At 45.8% G+C, this 22,641-nt stretch overlaps 2 protein-coding genes across 3 annotated transcripts in view; both read left to right on the top strand.

Moving 5' to 3' along the window:
- Nucleotides 1-405: 405 nt before the first annotated feature.
- LOC135057075 (oocyte zinc finger protein XlCOF29-like) lies at nt 406-14,533 on the top strand. Its single transcript, XM_063962973.1, has 6 exons — nt 406-454; nt 8,333-8,481; nt 12,439-12,630; nt 14,075-14,153; nt 14,271-14,372; nt 14,517-14,533. Exons 1-6 carry the CDS (start codon nt 406-408, stop codon nt 14,531-14,533), a joined length of 588 nt encoding a protein of 195 aa, XP_063819043.1.
- The window catches only part of LOC135056960 (oocyte zinc finger protein XlCOF6-like), a 70,033-nt gene continuing 61,919 nt past the window's right edge, over nt 14,528-22,641 (top strand). For both annotated transcript variants that reach the window (XM_063962757.1, XM_063962755.1), the window contains exon 1: nt 14,528-15,408. In XM_063962757.1, coding sequence (XP_063818827.1) covers nt 14,556-15,408 — 853 coding nt within the window. In that variant the 5' untranslated portion in view covers nt 14,528-14,555. The remainder of the gene's footprint in view (nt 15,409-22,641) is intronic.

Below are 22,641 nucleotides of genomic sequence, written 5' to 3'. Positions count from 1 at the left end.
ACCTAAAGGGGGTTTACCCACATTGGAACTTGCCGGTGTATCACTATCACTAAGTGAAGTACGGTCTCCGCTCGATGACTCCTGGTTTGGCCTCCAACGTGATCTGTGTCGGTACTTGCGTCGAGAATATTGTTGACCATCCGGATTATTTACCCAGGTGTAAACTCAACCTTCTTTATAGTCCTTCTGGACAGTATCCAATTTCTGTCGTTTAAACTTAACCAGTTGTTGTCGGTAAGTTTCCACTTGTATAGCAATTTTTTCATTCACTTATTTTCTTTATCCAATTGTAATTTTGCTACAAATTGGCTTTCAAACGTCGTGATCATCTCTTTTACTATATTCATCTCTCTTGCTGATTCCTCTATTACTAAGAGGATCAGATCCAGCGAACATTTGTTTAAGATGCCGATCTACTTGCGGCAAAAATCTACGTTGTATTTACTGATAGTTGGTATGTTCCGGATTCTGAAACCTCTCGGAATCTGTCGATTGCGGTGATAATCAGATAAGGTGACTCCGTGCATAAAATAATCAGTGTGTTTTTTTTGCATGCGTAACAGTTTGGTATATAGCTGCTCATTGCTCTCAGCTCCTCCTGAGGTAGCTAGGTCTTCCTTAAACCTTATACTCTCTGCATCAGCGTCAGAGAAAGACCAAACATCACATGCTGCCACATCAATGTGTCTGAGGCCACTAGTGTCTATTGAATCACCACTAAGTGACATTTTAATCACCGTGAAAAAGTGCAAACAGGTGCAAAAGAAGGGTACTGATGAATAATTAAACAAATTGGTGGTGCTTTGTAAATTCCAAGTAGATAGCTCTCACTTCTCGGTGTCAGCTCTCTATTCTTGGTAGAATCCAATCCAGCAAATCACCGGCACTCCACCTGTAATGGTAATTGCCCCACGTGCCATCCAGCTATAATAGCATGTATGCGATCCAGAAACGGCGGCACTCCACAAGGACTTCAAACGTATACAAATAACGAGGCAAACACCCCTGTTGTGCTGTTAACGTTTCAGCTGTTTAAAACTTTCGTCAGAACAATACAAACATTGAAAGACTCTTACCTTTAATATACTTATATATACACACACACACACACATGCATACTCATGCTATTACAATTTGTTAGGAATTTATATATATATATATATATATATATAGCAGTCGTATTGCGGGCGACGCTCATGCAGACTCAGCTACAATCTTAAGTCAAGTCACTTTAATGAAGCCAACATGTTTCGGGGGACCAAGCCCTGTCCTCAGGGCCAGACAAGCCAAGTGGAACAAACAAACAACATTTTATAGAGAACAGACAGAGACATTAGTGCAGATCATACTCACCTGCTTCAAGGCGCGACCGCCCGTCAGTCCGAATGGCCACACTTCCGCGTCGCTTCCGCTGACGTCACGGTGCGCCGCGTCGCAGGCGGGTGACCATAGTGACGATACACAACGAAGATACGTCAGCTACGGGAATACACAGTGGCATAAATTCAACAACAAAAGAGATGGATAAAACACTTATACTGTACACTGGATTATAAAACTCTCTTAGTACACCTATAACAAAGTGAAAAACGAGGCCTATTACACAACCCCAATGAGCAAATAGTATTATAGTGGATCAAAGCTTATATGTCAGTAACATCTAATTAATATACTTCATATGTGGTTTATCTTCTCACGTGTCCTTGTGGTCTTGCATATGTTGGCAGGACCATAAGGCAATTTCGTGAGCGTATGGCTCTCCACAGGAGTGCCATTAAGAAGGCTTTTGAAAAGATAGAAAGTGAACAATTGTTTGCACGGCATTGTATGCTCAACGGTCATGGTGTAGCTAGTATTAGAGCCATCCTCATTGACTCAGGGGGGGGGGGGTAATAGGGATAGGGCTTTACTACAGCTAGAATCTAGATGGATTTTTAAATGGGGAACACTGTCACCCAGGGGGCTCAATGAAAACCTGGGATTGCAGTGTTTCCTTTGATGTAAGATATAGGTTTTTCATTGGTAGCAGCTATCACTGTTTAGACCTAGAGCTCATTCTGAGTGCAGGCCCCCATATATATATTAGATGTTACTGACATATAAGCTTTGATCCACTATAATACTATTTGCTCTTTGGGGTTGTGTAATAGGCCTAATTTTTCACTTTGTTATAGGTGTACTAAGAGAGTTTTATAATCCAGTGTACAGTATAAGTGTTTTATCCATCTCTTTTGTTGTTGAATTTATGCCACTGTGTATTCCCGTAGCTGACGTATCTTCGTTGTGTATCGTCACTATGGTCACCCGCCTGCGACGCGGCGCACCGTGACGTCAGCGGAAGCTACGCGGAAGTGTGGCCATTCGGACTGACGGGCGGTCGCACCGTGAAGCAGGAGAGTATGATCTGCACTAATGTCTCTGTTCTCTATAAAATGTTGTTTGTTTGTTCCACTTGGCTTGTCTGGCCCTGAGGACGGGGCTTGGTCCCCCGAAACATGTTGGCTTCATTAAAGTGACTTGACTTAAGATTGTAGCTGAGTCTGCATGAGTGCCGCCCGCAATACGACTGCTATCTACTTGGGATTCTGTATCTCCAACTGGGAAGGCACCTCAGCCATTGTTATTGATATCGAGTGGAGTGCCAGGCTATCTCTCTCTCTCTATATATATATATATATATATATATATATATATACATACACATACAAATATATACATCTCCAAGAGTTTAGACCATGAATGTTATTACCTCAGATTTCCAAATGTCTGGTTTGTATTTTTGTTAGCTATTGCTAATTGAGTTTTTACTCAGTCTAGGTTCCTGGGTATTGTCTTTTTGTTTGTCTTTTCTTCAGGTAAAACAATGACAATCCAGTACTTATTGTTTTCGATAGAAACTAGGCTACCCTAGGATAATAGGAGTAAACAAAGGTGTTTGCCTTCTTCATAGAATTTCAAAGCTTTGTGTAAATAAGGCCATTGTATTTGAGTCTCTGGGAGTTTAATTTATGTGTGACTGATCTTCATGCTATTTAGAAGAGGAAGCAGACAGTGGGGGATTTATGCAATATATGGATTAGATATATGATATGTCTTTGTGGCTTTTCCATGCGAGTACAAATTCCACTGTAATTACTCATACCATGCTCTAATTCACAGGGCCGCGAGAGTGACCATACGCAAATTGCGAATATGTGCACGCACGGCCGAATACGTGCGCACACGGAGGCCATCTATGTAGTGTTTGTACGTAATGTGTGTACTGTAATATTTTCTGACTTTGACACTCCTGTATAATAATAATAACAGGACACCACAGGCTGCTCATACTGTATAATAATAATAACAACAACAGGATGCCAGAGGCTGCTCCTCCTATATAATAATAATAATAACTGGACGCCACAGGCTGCTCCTCCTGTATAATAATGATAATAACTGGACACCACAGGCTGCTACCCTTGTGTAGTAGTAATAATAACAACAACAACAACAGGACACCACAGGCTGTTCTCACTGGATAATAATAAAAGGACACCACATGCTGCTCCTCCTGTATAATAATAATAATATTAATAATAATAACAGGACAACACAGGCTGCTCCTTCTGTATAAAAGTAATAACTGGATTCCAAGTGATACCGGTTTCCAGAGCGACCTATATTATGTGAGTGTTTTGCTTCCAGAGACACTATCAGTTCCTCTCACAGAATTGCTGTTGGATTTCCTATTGCGCCAGTTATTTTATATATTTCTCTGCTTCAATAAACACCATTGCTTCCCTGTATATTATTAGAACACAGGTCGCTACCCATGTATACTATGACAGTACAGGATGCTATCCCTGTATATTATGACAACACAGGCCTCTCTCCCTTTATACTATGACAGCACAGGATGCTACCCCTGTATATTATGACAACACAGGCCTCTCCCCCTTTATACTATGACAGCACAGGATGCTACCCCTGTATATTATGACAACACAGGCCGCTCCCCCTGTATATTAGGACAATACACGCTGCTCCTCCTGTGTACTATGACAGCACAGGCTGCTCCCATCTATATTATGAGAACACAGGCTGCTCCCCCTGTATACTATGACAGCACAGGATGCTACCCCTGTATATTATGAGAACACAGGCCACTCCCCCTGTATACTATGACTGCACAGGCCGCTCCCCTGTATATTATGAGAACAGAGGCCACTCCCCCTGTACACAATGACAGCACAGGATGCTACCCCTGTATATTATGACAATACACGCCGCTCCTCCTGCATACTATGACAACACAGGCCACTCCCCCTGAATGCTATGACAGCACAGGATGCTATCCCTATATATTATGACAATACAGGTCGCTCCCCCTGTATACTATGACAGCACAGGATGCTACCCTTGTATATTATGAAAACACAGGCCACTCCCCCTGTATACTATGACAGCACAGGATACTACCCCTGTATATTATGACAGCAGAGACAACTCCCCCTGTATACCATGACATCACAGGATGCTACCTCTATATTATGACTACACAGGCTGCTCCTCCTGTATACTATGACATCACAGGTTGCTACCCCTGTATATTATGACAACATAGGCCACTCCCCCTGAATACTATGACAGCACAGGATGCTACCCCTGTATATTATGAAAACACAGGCCGCTCCCCCTGTATATTATGACAATACACGCCACTCCTCCTGTATACTATGACAGCACAGGATGCTACCCTTGTATATTATGAAAACACAGGCCGCTCCCCCTGTATATTATGACAATACACGCCGCTCCTCCTGTATACTATGACAACACAGGCCACTACCCCTGAATGCTATGACAGCACAGGATGCTACCCCTATATATTATGACAATCCAGGCCATTCCCCCTGTATACTATGACGGCACAGGATGCTACCCCTGTATACTATGGCAACACAGGCCACTCCCCCTGTATACTATGACGGCACAGGATGCTACCCCTGTATACTATGGCAACACAGGCCACTCCCCCTATATACTATAACAGGACAGGATGCTACCCCTGTATATTATGAAAACACAGGCCGCTCCTCCTGCATACTAGGACAATACAAGATGCTACCCCTGCATATTATGAGAACACAGGCCGCTCCCTCTGTATATTATTACAACACAGGCCACTCCCCCTGCATATTATGACAATACACTCTGCTCCTCCTGTATACTATGACAACACAGGCCGCTCCCCCTGAATATTATGACAGCACAAGATAATACCCCTCTATATTATGAAAACACAGGCCGCTCCTCCTGTATACTATGACAATACAGGATGCTACCCTTGCATATTATGACAACACAGGCCGCTCCCACTGTATACTACCCCTGTATGCTACCCCTTTATATTATGAAAACACAGGCCGCTCCCACTGATTATATTCTGACAATACATGCCGCTCCTCCTGTATACTATGACAACACAGGCGCTCCCCCTGTATACTATGACAGGACAGGATGCTACCCCTCTATATTATGAAAACACAGGCCACTCCTCCTGCATACTAGGACAATACAAGATGCTACCCCTGCATATTATGAGAACACAGGCCGCTCCCCTTGTATATTATGACAACACAGGCCACTCCCCCTGCATATTATGACAATACACGCTGCTCCTCCTGTATACTATGACAGCACAGGTCGCTCCCCTGTATATTATGACAACACAGGCCGCTCCTCCTGTATACTATGACAGCACAGTCCACTCCCCTGTATATTATGACAACACAAGCTGCTCATCCTGTATACTATGACAGCACAGGATGCTACCCCTGTATATTATGAAAACATTGGCCACTTCCCTGTATACTATGACGGCAGGCTGCTCCCCCTGAATAGGAAGATGCCACAGGCCACTCCCCCTGTAGAGTAGGACAACACAGACTGTAATGTCCCGTGTATAGAATTACAGTAACGGCGGGGTCTGCGCCACCTGTATTACAGTAAAGTCAGGATCTGTGCTACCTGTATTACGGTAACGGCGGGGTTTGCGCCACCTGTATTACGGTAACGGTGGGGTGAGAGACACCTATATTACGGTAACGGAGAAGTCTGCGCCACCTGTAATATAGTAACAGCGGGTACTGCGCCACCTGTATTACGGTAACGGGGGGGGGGGTGAGCGCCACCTATATTACGGTAGAGAAATCTGCGCCACCTGTATTACAGTAACAGCGGGTACTACTGCGCCACCTGTATTACGGTAACTGCGGGGTGAGCGCCACCTATATTACGGTAGAGAAGAAGTCTACACCATCTGTAATACAGTATAGGCACCACCTATATTACGGTAACGGCAGGGTCTGTGCTACCTGTATTACGGTAAAGGCAGTGTCTGCGCCACCTGTATTACGGCGACAGCGAGGTCTGTGCCACCTGTATTACGGTAACGGCGGGGTGAGAGACACCTATATTACGGTAACGGAGAAGTCTGCGCCACCTGTAATACAGTAACAGCTGGTACTGCGCCACCTGTATTACGGTAACGAGGGGGTGAGCGCCACCTATATTACGGTAGAGAAGTCTGCGCCACCTGTATTACAGTAACAGCAGGTACTACTGCGCCACCTGTATTACGGTAACTGCGGGGTGAGCGCCACCTATATTACGGTAGAGAAGAAGTCTACACCATCTGTAATACAGTATAGGCACCACCTATATTACGGTAACGGCAGGGTCTGTGCTACCTGTATTACGGTAACGGCGGTGTCTGCGCCACCTGTATTACGGTGACAGCGAGGCCTGTGCCACCTGTATTACAGTAATAGGACACTAGAGTGTCAGCCACCTGTGCAGTGATAATGCAGCACCAGAGATTAGAACAATTTTTTGAACAGAAAAAAGTTGGGGAGAACATATTGGGCGCTCCTTGTAATCTGCTGCCTCTTTCTGACACCCCTGGATTAATCCTCAAAAACCCAAAATTGGACAAAGCTAAAAGGAGTGGATGGGTGCAGCAAATTGGTGCCAACTTCCTGCACCCATCCACTCCTTTTAGCTTAATGCAGCACCAGAGGCTGCTCCAGCTGCACTATAACAAGGCACCAGAGGCTGCTCCCCCTGTAGTACAGCAACCTGACACCAGAGCTGCTCAGCCTATAGAATCATAATAATAATATCATTACCTGCTGCCAGACACAGCAATGGCTGCTCTCTGCTCCTGCTGCCTTGTGGGAATGATAGAAGGAAGGCGGAGCTCAGACCAGGGGAAAATGGCCGCCGCTCCTGACGTCACTACACGGCCAGGGAACCTATTGCTGCTGCCCGACTGGTCTACAAGAAAATGGCCGCCGGCCTCCTGCACTGAGGACATGTATGGTAGTAGTCATTAAAGAGGGCGGTGCTGTGGCCTGGATGTAGGAGGGGAGGGGCCAGTCACCAGGAAGCAGCCTGTGCCAATCATACCCTACTTCGGGCCTGTGCGTTCCACCTTACTTCCGGTCATTGAGTTCCATACACAGGAAGTGAGTTTTCATCGGTTGCTGCAGCCTCCCAGTGTCCGTCGTGATCAGGTAATGGCGTCTTACTATACAGGGGGAGCAGCCTGTGGTGTCCTATTATTAGTATTATTATTATACAGGGGGAGCGGCCTGTGGTGTTCTGTTATTATTATACAGGGGGAGCAGCCTGAGGTGTCCTGTTGTTATCATTATTATACAGGTGGAGTGGTCTGTGGTGTCCTGTTCTTTTTATTATACAGGGGGAGCAGCCGTGTTGTTGTTGTTATTATACAGAGGGATCCGATTGTGGTGTCCTGTTGTTATTATTATGCAGGTGGAGCAGCATGTGGTGTCCTGTTATTATACAGGGGTGGCAGTCTGTGGTGTCCTGTTGTTATTATTATGATGCATGTGGAGCGGTATATGGTGTCCTGTACATATAGCAGCAGAGTAATAATAACAGTAATGAGAGGTCACCCTCCGCTGTACACCCAGATTTCCTACTTTATTTCCCCTCTCCCCACATCTACACCCCGTCTGCTCTCCTGTGTACTTCTACCCTGGTTATGAATCAAAGTGTCGACCTGAATTTTTTTTCTGTTTTTGTTGTCATTTTCTATGTAACATGACCAGGAACCCAAATTAGTGCACAGTGTCCCCTTGCACGTACCGTATAGGGCTTTGTGACTCTGAGGAGCCTTATGGGTTACAGGAACCTCTGAGGGACGCCAACCAGGGATCACTGGCGCAGGGGGGGGGGGGGGGGCTGACTTGTCATGGATTGGCATGTATCTGTGTTACATGTGTTCTCTGTGATGTGTTATATGTATTATATTTATTCCTAGACACTCCAGCTGTGAGGAACCAGAGTCTTTATTACACGTCACATGTTCTGTATTCTCATCTATCACTAAGCATGGACACGGCTGGGAGTCACAGGACTGAGATGATAATAAATATCACCCTGGAGATCATCTACCTGCTGACTGGAGAGGTGAGTGGGTCTGGGAGCGTCACAGTGACATCACTTATATCTATAATAATAATACAGGGACATGACTGGGGAGGTGAGGGGATCTGGGAGCGTCACAGTGACATCACTTATATCTGTAGTAATAATACAGGGACATGACTGGGGAGGTGAGGGGATCTAGGAGCATCACAGTGACATCACATATCTATAGTAATAATACAAGGACATGACTGGGGAGGTGAGGGGATCTGGGAGCGTCACAGTGACATCACTTATATCTATAGTAATAGGAAAACTATGACACTAAGATAGCACAAGAGAGCGATTATTTAAAATATGTATTTGTCTCAGACAATGTATTAATAATATAAAATGTTGAAATATTAAAAAAACATATATATAAGAACAATGAATAACACTGCTGATATTAAAGCACGGTGTAGCACGTTTCTTTTTAGAATCACCTAATAGACCAACAGTCAGTCCATATACAGAATGGTAGTCCACTGTGGTAGTCCACTGAGTACTCACAGCACACATTAATGAATCTCAAGAGAGTTTTATTGTGAATTGAATTCAAATGCTTTTAGAATAGCTGTTAAGCTGAGCTGTGGCCGTGGAGAGTGCGCTTTGCTACCACCTCCCCATCCGCCTAGAGATTTGTTAGCTCACCACTGGTTCCAGTGTGGTCTCAGCGAGACCGATGATACGCACACAGGGTCCGTAATTTCGGTGTGGGAGCGGCGGTATTTGCACGGTGTGTGAAGGAGGGCACAACTCTCGGCCAGACGGCTGTAGCGGGTGCCACTGGTGAGACGGCTCTAGCTGTGGCGGTGGATAAGTGCCGTGCAGAAGCTATTATCAGCAGCGTAGCGGGTCCTTAACGCGTTTCTCCGGTAACCCCAACAACGGTTTCATCAGAAGGTGTAACAATGTGCTGAGACGATTCTTTTTAAAGCAAGGATGACCAATCCGTGCAGCTATGTAATTACTTGTTCACAGGTGAGTATAATGAATGATAACAATCAGCGTTTATATGCCTAATTAGGCACCAAACTTTTGCGAATATACATAGGAATTGTACACCAATGGACATAAGTACAGCATATATAACCAAATGGCAACACTCAAACTAGATCGAATAACAATATAAATACATGTTGTATACATTAGTACCTATAACGAGAGACATAGGATTTATTCAGAATTTCTTTAGCTATAAAGAGTATTTAGAATAGTAAAACCAACGGCCCAGTAGTATAGCTCTCATGGCCTAGTGGACTAATGCCCCATAGTATAAACCATGCAGACCGGTGTTCGAATCCCACTCAGGGCTACCAGAGGACCGCTTGGTAAAACAGATAATACGCCATCAGCCTGATGGTGCGGGCCTCCACCTGGGGGAGCCCAGGGTGAGGGGCCGACTTCTACGACAGATGCCTGGGTGCAGGAAGCGGTGTCTCTAGGTTCTGCTTTTGCCTTCAAGAAGCACCCACCTCGAAGTGTTTTTTTTTTGTACCAGGTCGTCTCGGGTAGAGACGAAGGCCAGGGCTTTGCAAGAGGCAGTTCAGAAATTGCTTCAGTCAGGAGTCGTCATTCCAGTTCCCCCTGCACAACGAGGACAGGGTATTTACTCCAACCTGTTTCTAGTTCAGAAGCCAAATGGGTCATTTTGGAGCATTGTCAATCTCAAAGTTCTGGACAAATACATTTGGTTACCTCGGTTTCACATGGAGACTTTATGTTCCATCATTTTGGCCATGGAGCCAGGGGATTATATGGCATCCCTGGATATACAGGATGCTTACCTACATGTTCCTATAGCACTGTCCCATCAGTATTATCTCAGGTTTGCTATCCTCCAACAGCATTTTCAGTTCCAGGCCCTACCCTTTGGGTTAGCCACAGCCCCCAGAGTATTTACCAAGATTATGGTGGTAATGGCAGCTTATTTCCGCCAGCAGGGGATAAGAATTTTTCCATACCTCGACGATCTTTTAATCCTGGCACAGTCGCAGAAATTGCTCCTATGTCATCTGCAACAGACAGTAATGGACCCTAAGTCTTTTAGAGTTTCCAGGGTCTTAGCATTCCTTCAGACAGGTTTGGATAAAGGTTTGAAGGTGGCTTCCTTGAAAGTGCAAGTGTCGGCATTGACTGTATGGTTCCAAAAGAAAATTGCAAATTTACAGGATGTGCGTACTTTTTTCCAGGGAATGCTGTGCATTCAACCTCCTTTTATTCCTCCTACAGTGCCTTGGGACTTAAGTTTAAGTTCAAGTTGCCCCATTTGAACCATTTAATAAAGTAGATCTTAAATGGTTGACAGCTAAAGTTCTCTTTCTACTGGCTATGGCGTCAGCTAGAAGAGTATCAGATTTAGGGGCATTGTCAGGTTGTTCCACATTCCTGATTTTTTTATCCAGATAAAGCAGTTCTCAGAACTAGATCTGGGTATCTTCCTAAGGTGGTGTCTGAATTACACCTTAATGAAGAAATTGTAGTCCTGGCTTTTTCAGGTATTGGGCCTTTCTGTGTGAGATGCATCGCTGGACGTGGTCCGTTCCTTAAGGATCTACGTGGATCGTACCAGTGCCATCAGAAAGACAGATTCTCTCTCCGTTCTCTACGGATTTCACAAGAGAGGATGGCTTGCTGATAAGCAGACACTGGCAAGGTGGCATCGGATGATGATTTCAGAAGCATATTCTCAGGCTGTTGCCTCTGCTCACTCTACTCGTAAGGTAGATCCATCATGGTCAGCAGAACAGATATGTAAGGCAGCCACATGGTCTTCCATTAGCACATTCATTAGACATTATGCCGTGGATTCCTTTGCCTCTCATGACGCTGAATTCGGGCGAAGGATTCTCATGTCCAATCAGGAGCGTCCCCACCACTAAATTGCTTTGCGAAATCCCATTGTTATCCTGAGGGTAACCTATGGACCCTGCCGTAGAAATATACGTTATGGTAAGAACTTACCGTTGATAACTGTATTTCTCCTAAGTCCACAGGATCCACAGGGATGCCACCCTGACGCACCTTATTTGAGGATCTTTTTACTCACTAACCTCTTCCTTCTTGTATGGAAGGGTGTGCATGTGTGTTCTTCTCGCCTGATTAGGGTTATCTATGATGTTCCTGCCTTGAGCTTTGGAATACAACTGATTTGCCTGAGCCAGGAGGCGGGGATATATGGACGGGCCCGTTGCATGCTTGGAGGCCGAAAAACTTTGACCGATTGGTGCAAATCCGCTGTTACTTCATCATATCCCATTGTTATCCTGTGGACTTAGGAGAAAATACCGTTATCAACGGTAAGTTCTTACCATAACGTATATTTTATTCCCCATCGTGGATGAATGAGGAAACTTAATTTTGGTCCTCCTCATAATCCAGCTGGGGGCACTGCACTCCCACCCTGTCGTCTTCTATTGTGACAATTGCTGTTTGTATTATTCCTGAGGGTTTATACACTTTGTTAGAAAATGAAACTGAAGGCCAGGTGGAGTGTGCAGGTATTATATAGGGAAGGGGTTGTGGGGTGCGGAGCCTAACGCCTGTTGTTTTCCTGCCGGTTCCACACTACCAGTTCCACACTACCCAATCATAGGATCATAGAATGTGATGACAGATAAGAACCACCTGGCCCATCCAGTCTGCACTAAACACATGTACATACACACACTTACACACCAGGGTTAATTTCTCATTGGGAGACAATTAACCTACCTGTATTTTCTTAGAGTGTGGGAGGAAACGAGGAGAATGTTACTTATGTCCCTGCTGGCTTCCTCTGCGTGATATCTCCATCTTTTCATCTCTTTGACCTTTTGTTCAATACGTTTCAGAGTCAAAACATATTTATAAAAAATAGACTCCGCTTGTATATTAGCACCATGAACACCCGAATAATCAGCCCCATTTAGGTGGAGTTTAATTCAACTTTTCATTGATGTCATCCCCAATACACAGGATTACACAGTAGTGAGGAAGACATCCGGTGAGTGTGAGACACCCAGCAGCCATCACCATGTGTCAGGAGGACTGAGCAGGACCCAGAGCCCCATCACGGTGCCTCCACCTCACTCACTGATACATGAGAGACACAATGACCAGAAGATCCTGGAACTCACCAACAAGATCATTCAGCTGCTGACTGGAGAGGTGACTGCTGGGAATGGGACATTATATAATAGCACCAGGGGATGTGTCTGGGTGATGACTGGAGAGGTGACTGCTGGGAATGGGACATTATACAGTAAAACCAGGGCATGTGTCTGGGTGATGACTGGAGAGGTGACTGCTGGGAATGGGACGTTATACAGTAACACCAGGGGACGTGTCTCGGTGATGACTGGAGAGGTGACTGCTGGGAATGGGACATTATACAGTAACACCAGGGAACGTGTCTGGGTGATGACTGGAGAGGTGACTGCTGGGAATGGGGCATTATACAGTAACATCAGGGGATGTGTCTGGGTGATGACTGGAGAGGTGACTGCTGGGAATGGGACATTATACAGTAACACCAGGGGACGTGTCTGGGTGATGACTGGAGAGGTGACTGCTGGGAATGGGACATTATACAGTAACACCAGGGGATGTGTCTGGGTGATGACTGAAGAGGTGACTGCTGGGAATGTGACATTATACAGTAACACCAGGGGATGTGTCTGGGTGATGACTGGAGAGGTGACTGCTGGGAATGGGGCATTATACAGTAACACCAGGAGATGTGTCTGGGTGATGACTGAAGAGGTGACTGCTGGGAATGGGACATTATACAGTAACACCAGGGGACGTGTCTGGGCGATGACTGGAGAGGTGACTGCTGGGAATTGGACATTATACAGTAACACCAGGGGATGTGTTTGGGTGATGACTGAAGAGGTGACTGCTGGGAATGGGGCATTATACAGTAACACCAGGGGATGTGTCTGGGTGATGACTGAAGAAGTGACTGCTGGGAATGGGACATTATACAGTAACACCGGGGGACGTGTCTGGGTGATGACTGGAGAGGTGACTGCTGGGAATGGGACATTATACAGTAACACCAGGGGATGTGTCTGGGTGGTGACTGGAGAGGTGACTGCTGGGAATGGGACATTATACAGTAACACCAGGGGATGTGTCTGGGTGATGACTGGAGTGGTGACTGCTGGGAATGGGACATTATACAGTAACACCAGGGGACGTGTCTGGGTGATGACTGGAGAGGTGACTGCTGGGAATGGGGCATTATACAGTAACACCAGGGGATGTGTCTGGGTGATGACTGGAGAGGTGACTGCTGGGAATGGGACATTATACAGTAACACCAGGGGATGTGTCTGGGTGATGACTGGAGAGGTGACTGCTGGGAATGGGGCATTATACAGTAACACCAGGGGACGTGTCTGGGTGATGACTGGAGAGGTGACTGCTGGGAATGGGGCATTATACAGTAACACCAGGGGATGTGTCTGGGTGATGACTGGAGAGGTGACTGCTGGGAATGGGGCATTATACAGTAACACCAGGGGATGTGTCTGGGTGATGACTGTATCACTGTGTGTTTCAGGTTCCTATAAGGTGTCAGGATGTCACTGTCTATGTTTCCATGCAGGAGGAGGAGTATATAGAGGAACACAGGGGTCTATACAAGGACGTGATGATGGAGAATCACCGGCCCCTCACATCACTGGGTAAGAGGAGACTGTCATGTATTGTACAGGGGAGAGCAGGTATGGGGCCCCTATATACACACATCATCTGATAATCACATATATACACTGTACTCAGTCACTGTGTGTCTCCTACAGATGGGCCCAGTAACGGAGATACCCCAGAGAGATGTCCCCGTCCTCTGTATTCCCAGGATTGTACAGAGGAGAATCACAGGATCCCACAGGAGGATCAGGTAGGTGGGATTTAGGGTCTCCCCCATATACCAAAGTGTCTGTCACTATATGATCTGTAGTGCAGCTGTGTGTTTTATACACTGATATTTTACGTTTTCACCTCCGTTTAATCTGACTGTATGCAAATGTCATTATTTTGTTTTTTAGGTAGAACGTCTGTCTGAAGAAGAGACGTATGTGACTGATATGAAGGCAGAAGATATAGAGGGAGAAGAAGAGACGTATGTGACTGATATGAAGGCAGAAGATATAGACAGAGAAGAAGAGACGTATGTGACTGATATGAAGGCAGAAGATATAGAGGGAGAAGAAGAGACATATGTGACTGATATGAAGGCAGAAGATATAGAGGGAGAAGAGACGTATGTGACTGATATGAAGGCAGAAGATACAGAGGGAGAAGAAGAGACGTATGTGACTGATATGAAGGCAGAAGATACAGAGGGAGAAGAAGAGACGTATGTGACTGATATGAAGGCAGAAGATACAGAGGGAGAAGAAGAGACGTATGTGACTGATATGAGGGCAGAAGATACAGAGGGAGAAGAAGAGACGTATGTGACTGATATGAATGCAGAAGATATAGAGGGAGAAGAAGAGACGTATGTGACTGATATGATGGCAGAAGATATAGACAGAGAAGAAGAGACGTATGTGACTGATATGAAGGCAGAAGATACAGAGGGAGAAGAAGAGACGTATGTGACTGATATGAAGGCAGAAGATATAGAGGGAGAAGAAGAGACGTGTGTGCCTGATATGAAGGCAGAAGATATAGAGGGAGAAGAGATGTATGTGACCGATTTGAAGGCAGAAGATAGAGAGGGAGAAGAGACGTATGTGACTGATACGAAGGCAGAAGATACAGAGGGAGAAGAAGAGACGTATGTGACTGATATGAAGGCAGAAGATACAGAGGGAGAAGAAGAGACGTATGTGACTGATATGAAGGTAGAAGATATAGAGGGAGAAGAAGAGACGTATGTGAGGGGTGATCAGCAGTGTAAGGAGGAAGAGATCCCTACAGATATCAGCACAGGTGAGTGATAAACACTTATTACAGATAAGAGTCACATATTCTCCTTCCTCAGTCACTACAGCAATCTCTTATCCTACACCCTCCTCTGTCAGTACAAACTATTGAGGAAAATATATCTGCCAGTGGGGGAGTCAGGAGCATCAGCCCCTATTATACTCCTGCTCTCCCCTCACATCATGTCACTGTGTGTTACCAGCCCAGAGATCTGACCAGTCTCCTCCTCACAGTCTCTGGTGTATCTCATACATCAGGAGCCATCAGCCCCTATTATACTCCTGCTCCCCCCCTCACATCATGTCACTGTGTGTTACCAGCCCAGAGATCTGACCAGTCTCCTCCTCACAGTCTCTGGTGTATCTCATACATCAGGAGCCATCAGCCCCTATTATACTCCTGCTCTCCCCCTCACATCATGTCAATGTGTGTTACCAGCCCAGAGATCTGACCAGTCTACTCCTCACAGTCTCTGGTGTATCTCATACATCAGGAGCCATCAGCCCCTATTATACTCCTGCTCTCCCCCTCACATCATGTCACTGTATATTACCAGCCCAGAGATCTGACCAGTCTCCTCCTCACACTCTCTGGTGTATCTCATACATCAGGAGCCATCAGCCCCTATTATACTCCTGCTCTCCCCTCACATCATGTCACTGTGTGTTACCAGCCCAGAGATCTGACCAGTCTCCTCCCCACACTCTCTGGTGTATCTCATACATCAGGAGCCATCAGCCCCTATTATACTCCTGCTCTCCCGCTCACATCATGTCACTGTGTGTTACCAGCCCAGAGATCTGACCAGTGTCCTCCCCACACTCTCTGGTGTATCTCATACATCAGGAGCCATCAGCCCCTATTATACTCCTGCTCTCCCCCTCACATCATGTCACTGTGTGTCACCAGCCCAGAGATCTGACCAATCACCTCCCCACACTCTCTGGTGTATCTCATACATCAGGAGCCATCAGCCCCTATTATACTCCTGCTCTCCCCTCACATCATGTCACTGTGTGTTAACAGCCCAGAGATCTGACCAGTCTCCTCCTCACAGTCTCTGGTGTATCTCATACATCAGGAGCCATCAGCCCCTATTATACTCCTGCTCCCCCCCTCACATCATGTCACTGTGTGTTACCAGCCCAGAGATCTGACCAGTCTCCTCCTCACAGTCTCTGGTGTATCTCATACATCAGGAGCCATCAGCCCCTATTATACTCCTGCTCTCCCCCTCACATCATGTCAATGTGTGTTACCAGCCCAGAGATCTGACCAGTCTACTCCTCACAGTCTCTGGTGTATCTCATACATCAGGAGCCATCAGCCCCTATTATACTCCTGCTCTCCCCCTCACATCATGTCACTGTATATTACCAGCCCAGAGATCTGACCAGTCTCCTCCTCACACTCTCTGGTGTATCTCATACATCAGGAGCCATCAGCCCCTATTATACTCCTGCTCTCCCCTCACATCATGTCACTGTGTGTTACCAGCCCAGAGATCTGACCAGTCTCCTCCCCACACTCTCTGGTGTATCTCATACATCAGGAGCCATCAGCCCCTATTATACTCCTGCTCTCCCGCTCACATCATGTCACTGTGTGTTACCAGCCCAGAGATCTGACCAGTCTCCTCCCCACACTCTCTGGTGTATCTCATACATCAGGAGCCATCAGCCCCTATTATACTCCTGCTCTCCCCCTCACATCATGTCACTGTGTGTCACCAGCCCAGAGATCTGACCAATCACCTCCCCACACTCTCTGGTGTATCTCATACATCAGGAGCCATCAGCCCCTATTATACTCCTGCTCTCCCCCTCACATCATGTCACTGTGTGTTACCAGCCCAGAGATCTGACCAGTCTCCTCACACTCTCTGGTGTATCTCATACATCAGGAGCCATCAGCCCCTATTATACTCCTGCTCTCCCCTCACATCATGTCACTGTGTGTTACCAGCCCAGAGATCTGACCAGTCTCCTCCCCACACTCTCTGGTGTATCTCATACATCAGGAGCCATCAGCCCCTATTATACTCCTGCTCTCCCCTCACATCATGTCACTGTGTGTTACCAGCCCAGAGATCTGACCAGTCTCCTCCCCACACTCTCTGGTGTATCTCATACATCAGGAGCCATCAGCCCCTATTATACTCCTGCTCTCCCCTCACATCATGTCACTGTGTGTTACCAGCCCAGAGATCTGACCAGTCTCCTCCCCACACTCTCTGGTGTATCTCGTACATCAGGAGCCATCAGCCCCTATTATACTCCTGCTCTCCCCCTCACATCATGTCACTGTGTGTTACCAGCCCAGAGATCTGACCAATCTCCTCCCCACATTCTCTGGTGTATCTCATACATCAGGAGCCATCAGCCCCTATTATACTCCTGCTCTCCCCCTCACATCATGTCACTGTGTGTTACCAGCCCAGAGATCTGACCAGTCTCCTCCCCACACTCTCTGGTGTATCTCATACATCAGGAGCCATCAGCCCCTATTATACTCCTGCTCTCCCCTCACATCATGTCACTGTGTGTTACCAGCCCAGAGATCTGACCAGTCTCCTCCCCACACTCTCTGGTGTATCTCATACATCAGGAGCCATCAGCCCCTATTATACTCCTGCTCTCCCCCTCACATCATGTCACTGCGTGTTACCAGCCCAGAGATCTGACCAGTCTCCTCCCCACACTCTCTGGTGTATCTCATACATCAGGAGCCATCAGCCCCTATTATACTCCTGATCTCCCCCTCACATCATGTCACTGTGTGTTACCAGCCCAGAGATCTGACCAGTCTCCTCCTCACACTCTCTGGTGTATCTCATACATCAGGAGCCATCAGCCCCTATTATACTCCTGCTCTCCCCCTCACATCATGTCACTGTGTGTCACCAGCAGCCATACTGTGTGCTAGCAGTACCTCTGCCTATTACATGCTATATTATGTACGCTATGGATGTGTTAGTGACATACAGCTGTGAGGTCACAGTATACTATCCTGGTAGTGAAGTGCATATTACAGATTATGGGAAAACTAGTCAGGTGACACCCCATCTTGCTGTCAGTATATATGATCCTGCTTGGTGAATTCTCCCATAGATGACACACCCAGGAAGGTCTGGTCCCATGCTGGTACACGTCACTTGTCTTACTGTGTGAGCTCTGTATGCCCTGAGAGTGTCACTATTTGCACTCAGCAGTGTATATATAAACCTTGACAATGCTAAATTTCTTTGTCGTATAAACAACCCTTTATGAAGTCTAAGAACACTGTACGCTGTTTGCTTAAGAAGTACCGTAATGGTACGCTATTTGCGTAACGATCGCTCAGCAGTAAGCGAGACGCTCAAGCGTCACGTTCGCTCACGGCCCTGTGATCACAGGACACGTTATTGGTTATGACTAACGTAACGATTCGCTGTAGCGTAGCGTACGCTCGAGACCACGAGGAGGTTACCAGCGATGCAGACGCTCACAGCACTATACTTCGATATTAAACCTTTCAACAATGATATACACAGAATACCTTAATGTGAGTACAGGGTGTAAGTGCAACCTTGTGTAACCTGACTAACCACAAAGCTGCTTGAGCGTCACCGACGCTCAAGTGAACACTTAACACTATAGAAAATACACAGATACTGGTTTAGGTTCCAAAGCCTATTAACTGTATTATATCTAATATTTTGTAAAAGGGGATAACAGTACAAATGATACACTACAATATAACAGAGACTTCCTAACCACAGAACTAAACAATAAATACAAAAAAAAAAGACAATACTACACTGACCTAAATGCAATACAATACAATACTATCTAATACAATACAATACTAGCCTAGTCTAGGGGAGATATGAGAGAACAGAACGGGGAGAGAGAGAGATGAGAGAAATTGGCTCACAGAAAGACAATGATTACGGAGAGAAACTTACGCACAAAGGGTATGATCGCCTGCACCTCGATATCCAGCTCCCGGCTATCAGCAGATAACCGTTGATGAGAGAGTGAGAGCTGGATGTGGTCGGCCTGCCTATTTATGCCCCACACACAATGCAATCTCATGGTCCTACAATCCCATTGTCCATTGGCCGAAGGAATTCGGCCCTGCATCATAACAAAAGGTCATAGGGTGATTCATACAGGTGGGCTGTGACGATTTCCAACAGCTCAGGTGGGTGGGAAACTGGGTTTCCCGCCGCATACCTGAGTATGTGTAAATAATAGAAATGGACATAAACTTCTTATGTCCATAACTATTCGCACGAGCGATTAATACGCTCCAAACCAACACCGGAATATTACTAATTAAATACTCTTCCGATGGGTACCAAACACTGCTGTATGATTCCTGTCAGACCCTTCGTACAATACAAAGAGGGATTCCTTTAACCAGGGACCTTCTATTTTAACCAAGCTTTCAGAATCTATCAAGGTGACCATGATCTACAAACTACATTAATTGTGAACATTTGTAACGAATGAGTCGCACGCTACGACTACATAAACTCTACCGTAAATACGCATACCGCGCCTGCGAGTGCACGCTATTGCGGGTATGCGCCTTCACGGGAGAGCGTACGCATGCGCAGCGCGGACCAGTGTGCGGTGCAAATATGGCAACGTGCATAGAGACATTTTTCTGACTTTGACAGTCCACCCTTTGGCAGTCAATAATAACTGCCACCTTCTAAAATATTTAAGGAGAAAAATGTAAGTCAGGGGTTAATTGATTTCCATGGTTGGGTAGGGGAGAAGAGTGGAGTAGGTGTGAAGAGGGTATGACCTAGTGAGAAAGCAGAAGCATGTGTGTATGAATCCATGTTTGGAGGGTCATGTATCATCGTGCCGTACGTGTGGTAAATCAAGCTTCGAGGTATTGCGAAGTATACATTTGAATTCCTTCTTATCCTGTGGTACAGGTCTGTGGATGGGCTGTCAAACTCTACCGAGCTCATTTCGGCTGTGGTTGTAACAAAATGGGGAAGCACATTTTAGTTGATGATACATGAATGGGGGAGGTATGTGGTTGCTGATATCTGTGCCTGTATTCCCTATCGTCTATGTGTGTCGTTACCTGAGGGTTGTAGAGATGAAGATAAAGAACACTTACGAAAAAATGCAATGATATTCTATGTCAGGGAAATGTACATCTGTTGTTGAAGTTGTGTTCGGTATCTGTTGAGAGTCGTCTTCTTTGCGCTGTTTTGCTCCTTAGGCATGAGCAACAAGCTTTGTCAGTGCCATCAGATTTACAAAAATGTTGGGCTAGCGTGAGTTTAAAAATACTAGGGAAACTGGGGATCCATGGCAAAGTTCATCAAGTGTCCATATTTAAAGTTGTCAAATCTTCTTCTTTGGTCAATCCGTTGTCTGTATACATCTCGTCTCGTCAGCTTCCTCGTCCAAGGGGGTCTTTGTATCTTGGAGAAAAGCAGAAAAACAGGTGAAAGAAACGGACCGTATAATCGCATTTTCATCACATTCTGGTTTCTATCATTGGGTCATAAATCAAATCCAGGTTAATTACAGTTTCCTCGCTCCTCAAGCTCATCACTCTTGTACTATGTTTGCACCTCATTAAAGCCTGCCCGCATCTAAATATCAATCCAATCGATATAACGACACCCAAGATACATAGTAGAAACTTTCCAACATCCATTATGACTCCTTGAGCCCAGTCTCCTAAACCGGAGAACCAATTTCGCGGGTTCAACCATGACACCCAACCAGTCAGCTCATTACCTACAGCAGCAAGGGTGAGATTGTGTTTTCGACGAAATTCCCACTTCAATTGCAAAATATCGTCCATCTTTTGGTCTATGACCTCTTCCGGATCCTTGGTGCTATTTGTGATATACGTGCAACACTTTATGCCGTACTGTGTTGCCAATGTAACACAATATCCGCCTGTTACTGCTGTAAGATAATTAAGAACCATCCTATGCTGAACTAGTTCTGTTTTGTAAGCTTGAAGTTCTCTTCCAGTGTATCTAAACGTGTCATCATACATTTCAGTGATATTATCTAACAAATTGGCGAGTGCGGAAATGTATCTATAATTCATCACACCTCGAGCGGTGCGAGTGAAATCTAACGCTACCAGAACCTGAATCCCGGTGGATTCATGGATAAGATCAGAGGCCGGATGCTCTAACCTTTCTGACAGTTGTCTTTTAACTCTGTGCTCGTAATGAGTGTGAGTATAAGGAGCTTGGGCACCACGGTGTATGTCCTTCATTTTGTCATGTGTAACAGTCATCACTTCAGGCAATACTTTTCCAATATAACACAATCCTTCAGAGTTTGGGGCAAGCCACTTGTACGCCTTTCTCCCGCATATGAAATATGCGTCATCGGGGAGAACATAAGGGACGGAGAAGGACATGACCATGTTACAAACCTTCCAGGTGAAATCTCCTGACCCTAATTCTTCCATCTGCTTAATGCACGTATCAGTTTGTACGATATGTGCACAGTATCCTGGTGATACCTCTCCAACTCTAGTAATCCTATTTCCTAAGGTATATCGATACCGAAAAGATTTTCCTCTACTGGCTATATGGCGTACGAGCTCTGTATCTGTAGGCATTCTATCTGCTCTGTGTGAAAAGGTCATGGTAAGGTTGCTCCACGACACTTCCCAATTTCCCGGTTTTCTGGGATTGGAGATGTTGAAACATAAGAGGGACCTATCCACATGGTATTGGTGGAGCTTCAAACTAGGAGGGCTGGAGATGTTAAACCTCCGATCCACCGGTCTCCCACCACTTAGCTCAAGTACCTCCCCTAACGTTAAAGGAAATGGTACTAGCCCTGATTTGCTGTGACCCTGAGGTACTTGAGAGCATACCCAACAATCTGTTTGGTTTAACACGTTACCCACTAAGGAGTGATAGTCACTCAATGGATGCCGGTCCATATGGATATTAAAACTGGATTGGCATTTCTTTATGCACCCATCTTCAACCAGATTATCACAGAGCCTACAGATACAATTTTCTTCAGCTAACAATCCATCACAATTTCTTCTATCGGATCGTTTTCTGATACTCGCCTTTGCTTGTTGGTTTGGTTGATCTTGGAAAACTACGCCTCCATCATCATAATCGGAACCCATTCCAGAACCTCTTTCGACCTCTATGGTACTCTCGCCGGAACAGACTGCTCTGGTCAACATCATGGTTAACATCAAAATCCGGATCACAGTCTCTTGGGGCAAGTCCAT

Source organism: Pseudophryne corroboree, chromosome 3, assembly GCF_028390025.1.
Source record: "Pseudophryne corroboree isolate aPseCor3 chromosome 3, aPseCor3.hap2, whole genome shotgun sequence".
NCBI lineage: Eukaryota > Metazoa > Chordata > Amphibia > Anura > Myobatrachidae > Pseudophryne > Pseudophryne corroboree.
Note: the sequence above shows the minus strand (reverse complement) of the source record. Positions and strands in the feature narration are given on the sequence as shown.

Bases quoted from the DNA above. Each gene is read 5' to 3' on its own strand.
- LOC135057075 (XM_063962973.1), top strand. From the start codon at position 406: ATGCCGATCTACTTGCGGCAAAAATCTACGTTGTATTTACTGATAGTT. The intron at 8,482-12,438 runs GTGAGTGGGTCT...CCCAATACACAG, and splicing joins TCTACCTGCTGACTGGAGAG to GATTACACAGTAGTGAGGAA. The intron at 12,631-14,074 runs GTGACTGCTGGG...GTTTCCATGCAG, and splicing joins TTCAGCTGCTGACTGGAGAG to GAGGAGGAGTATATAGAGGA.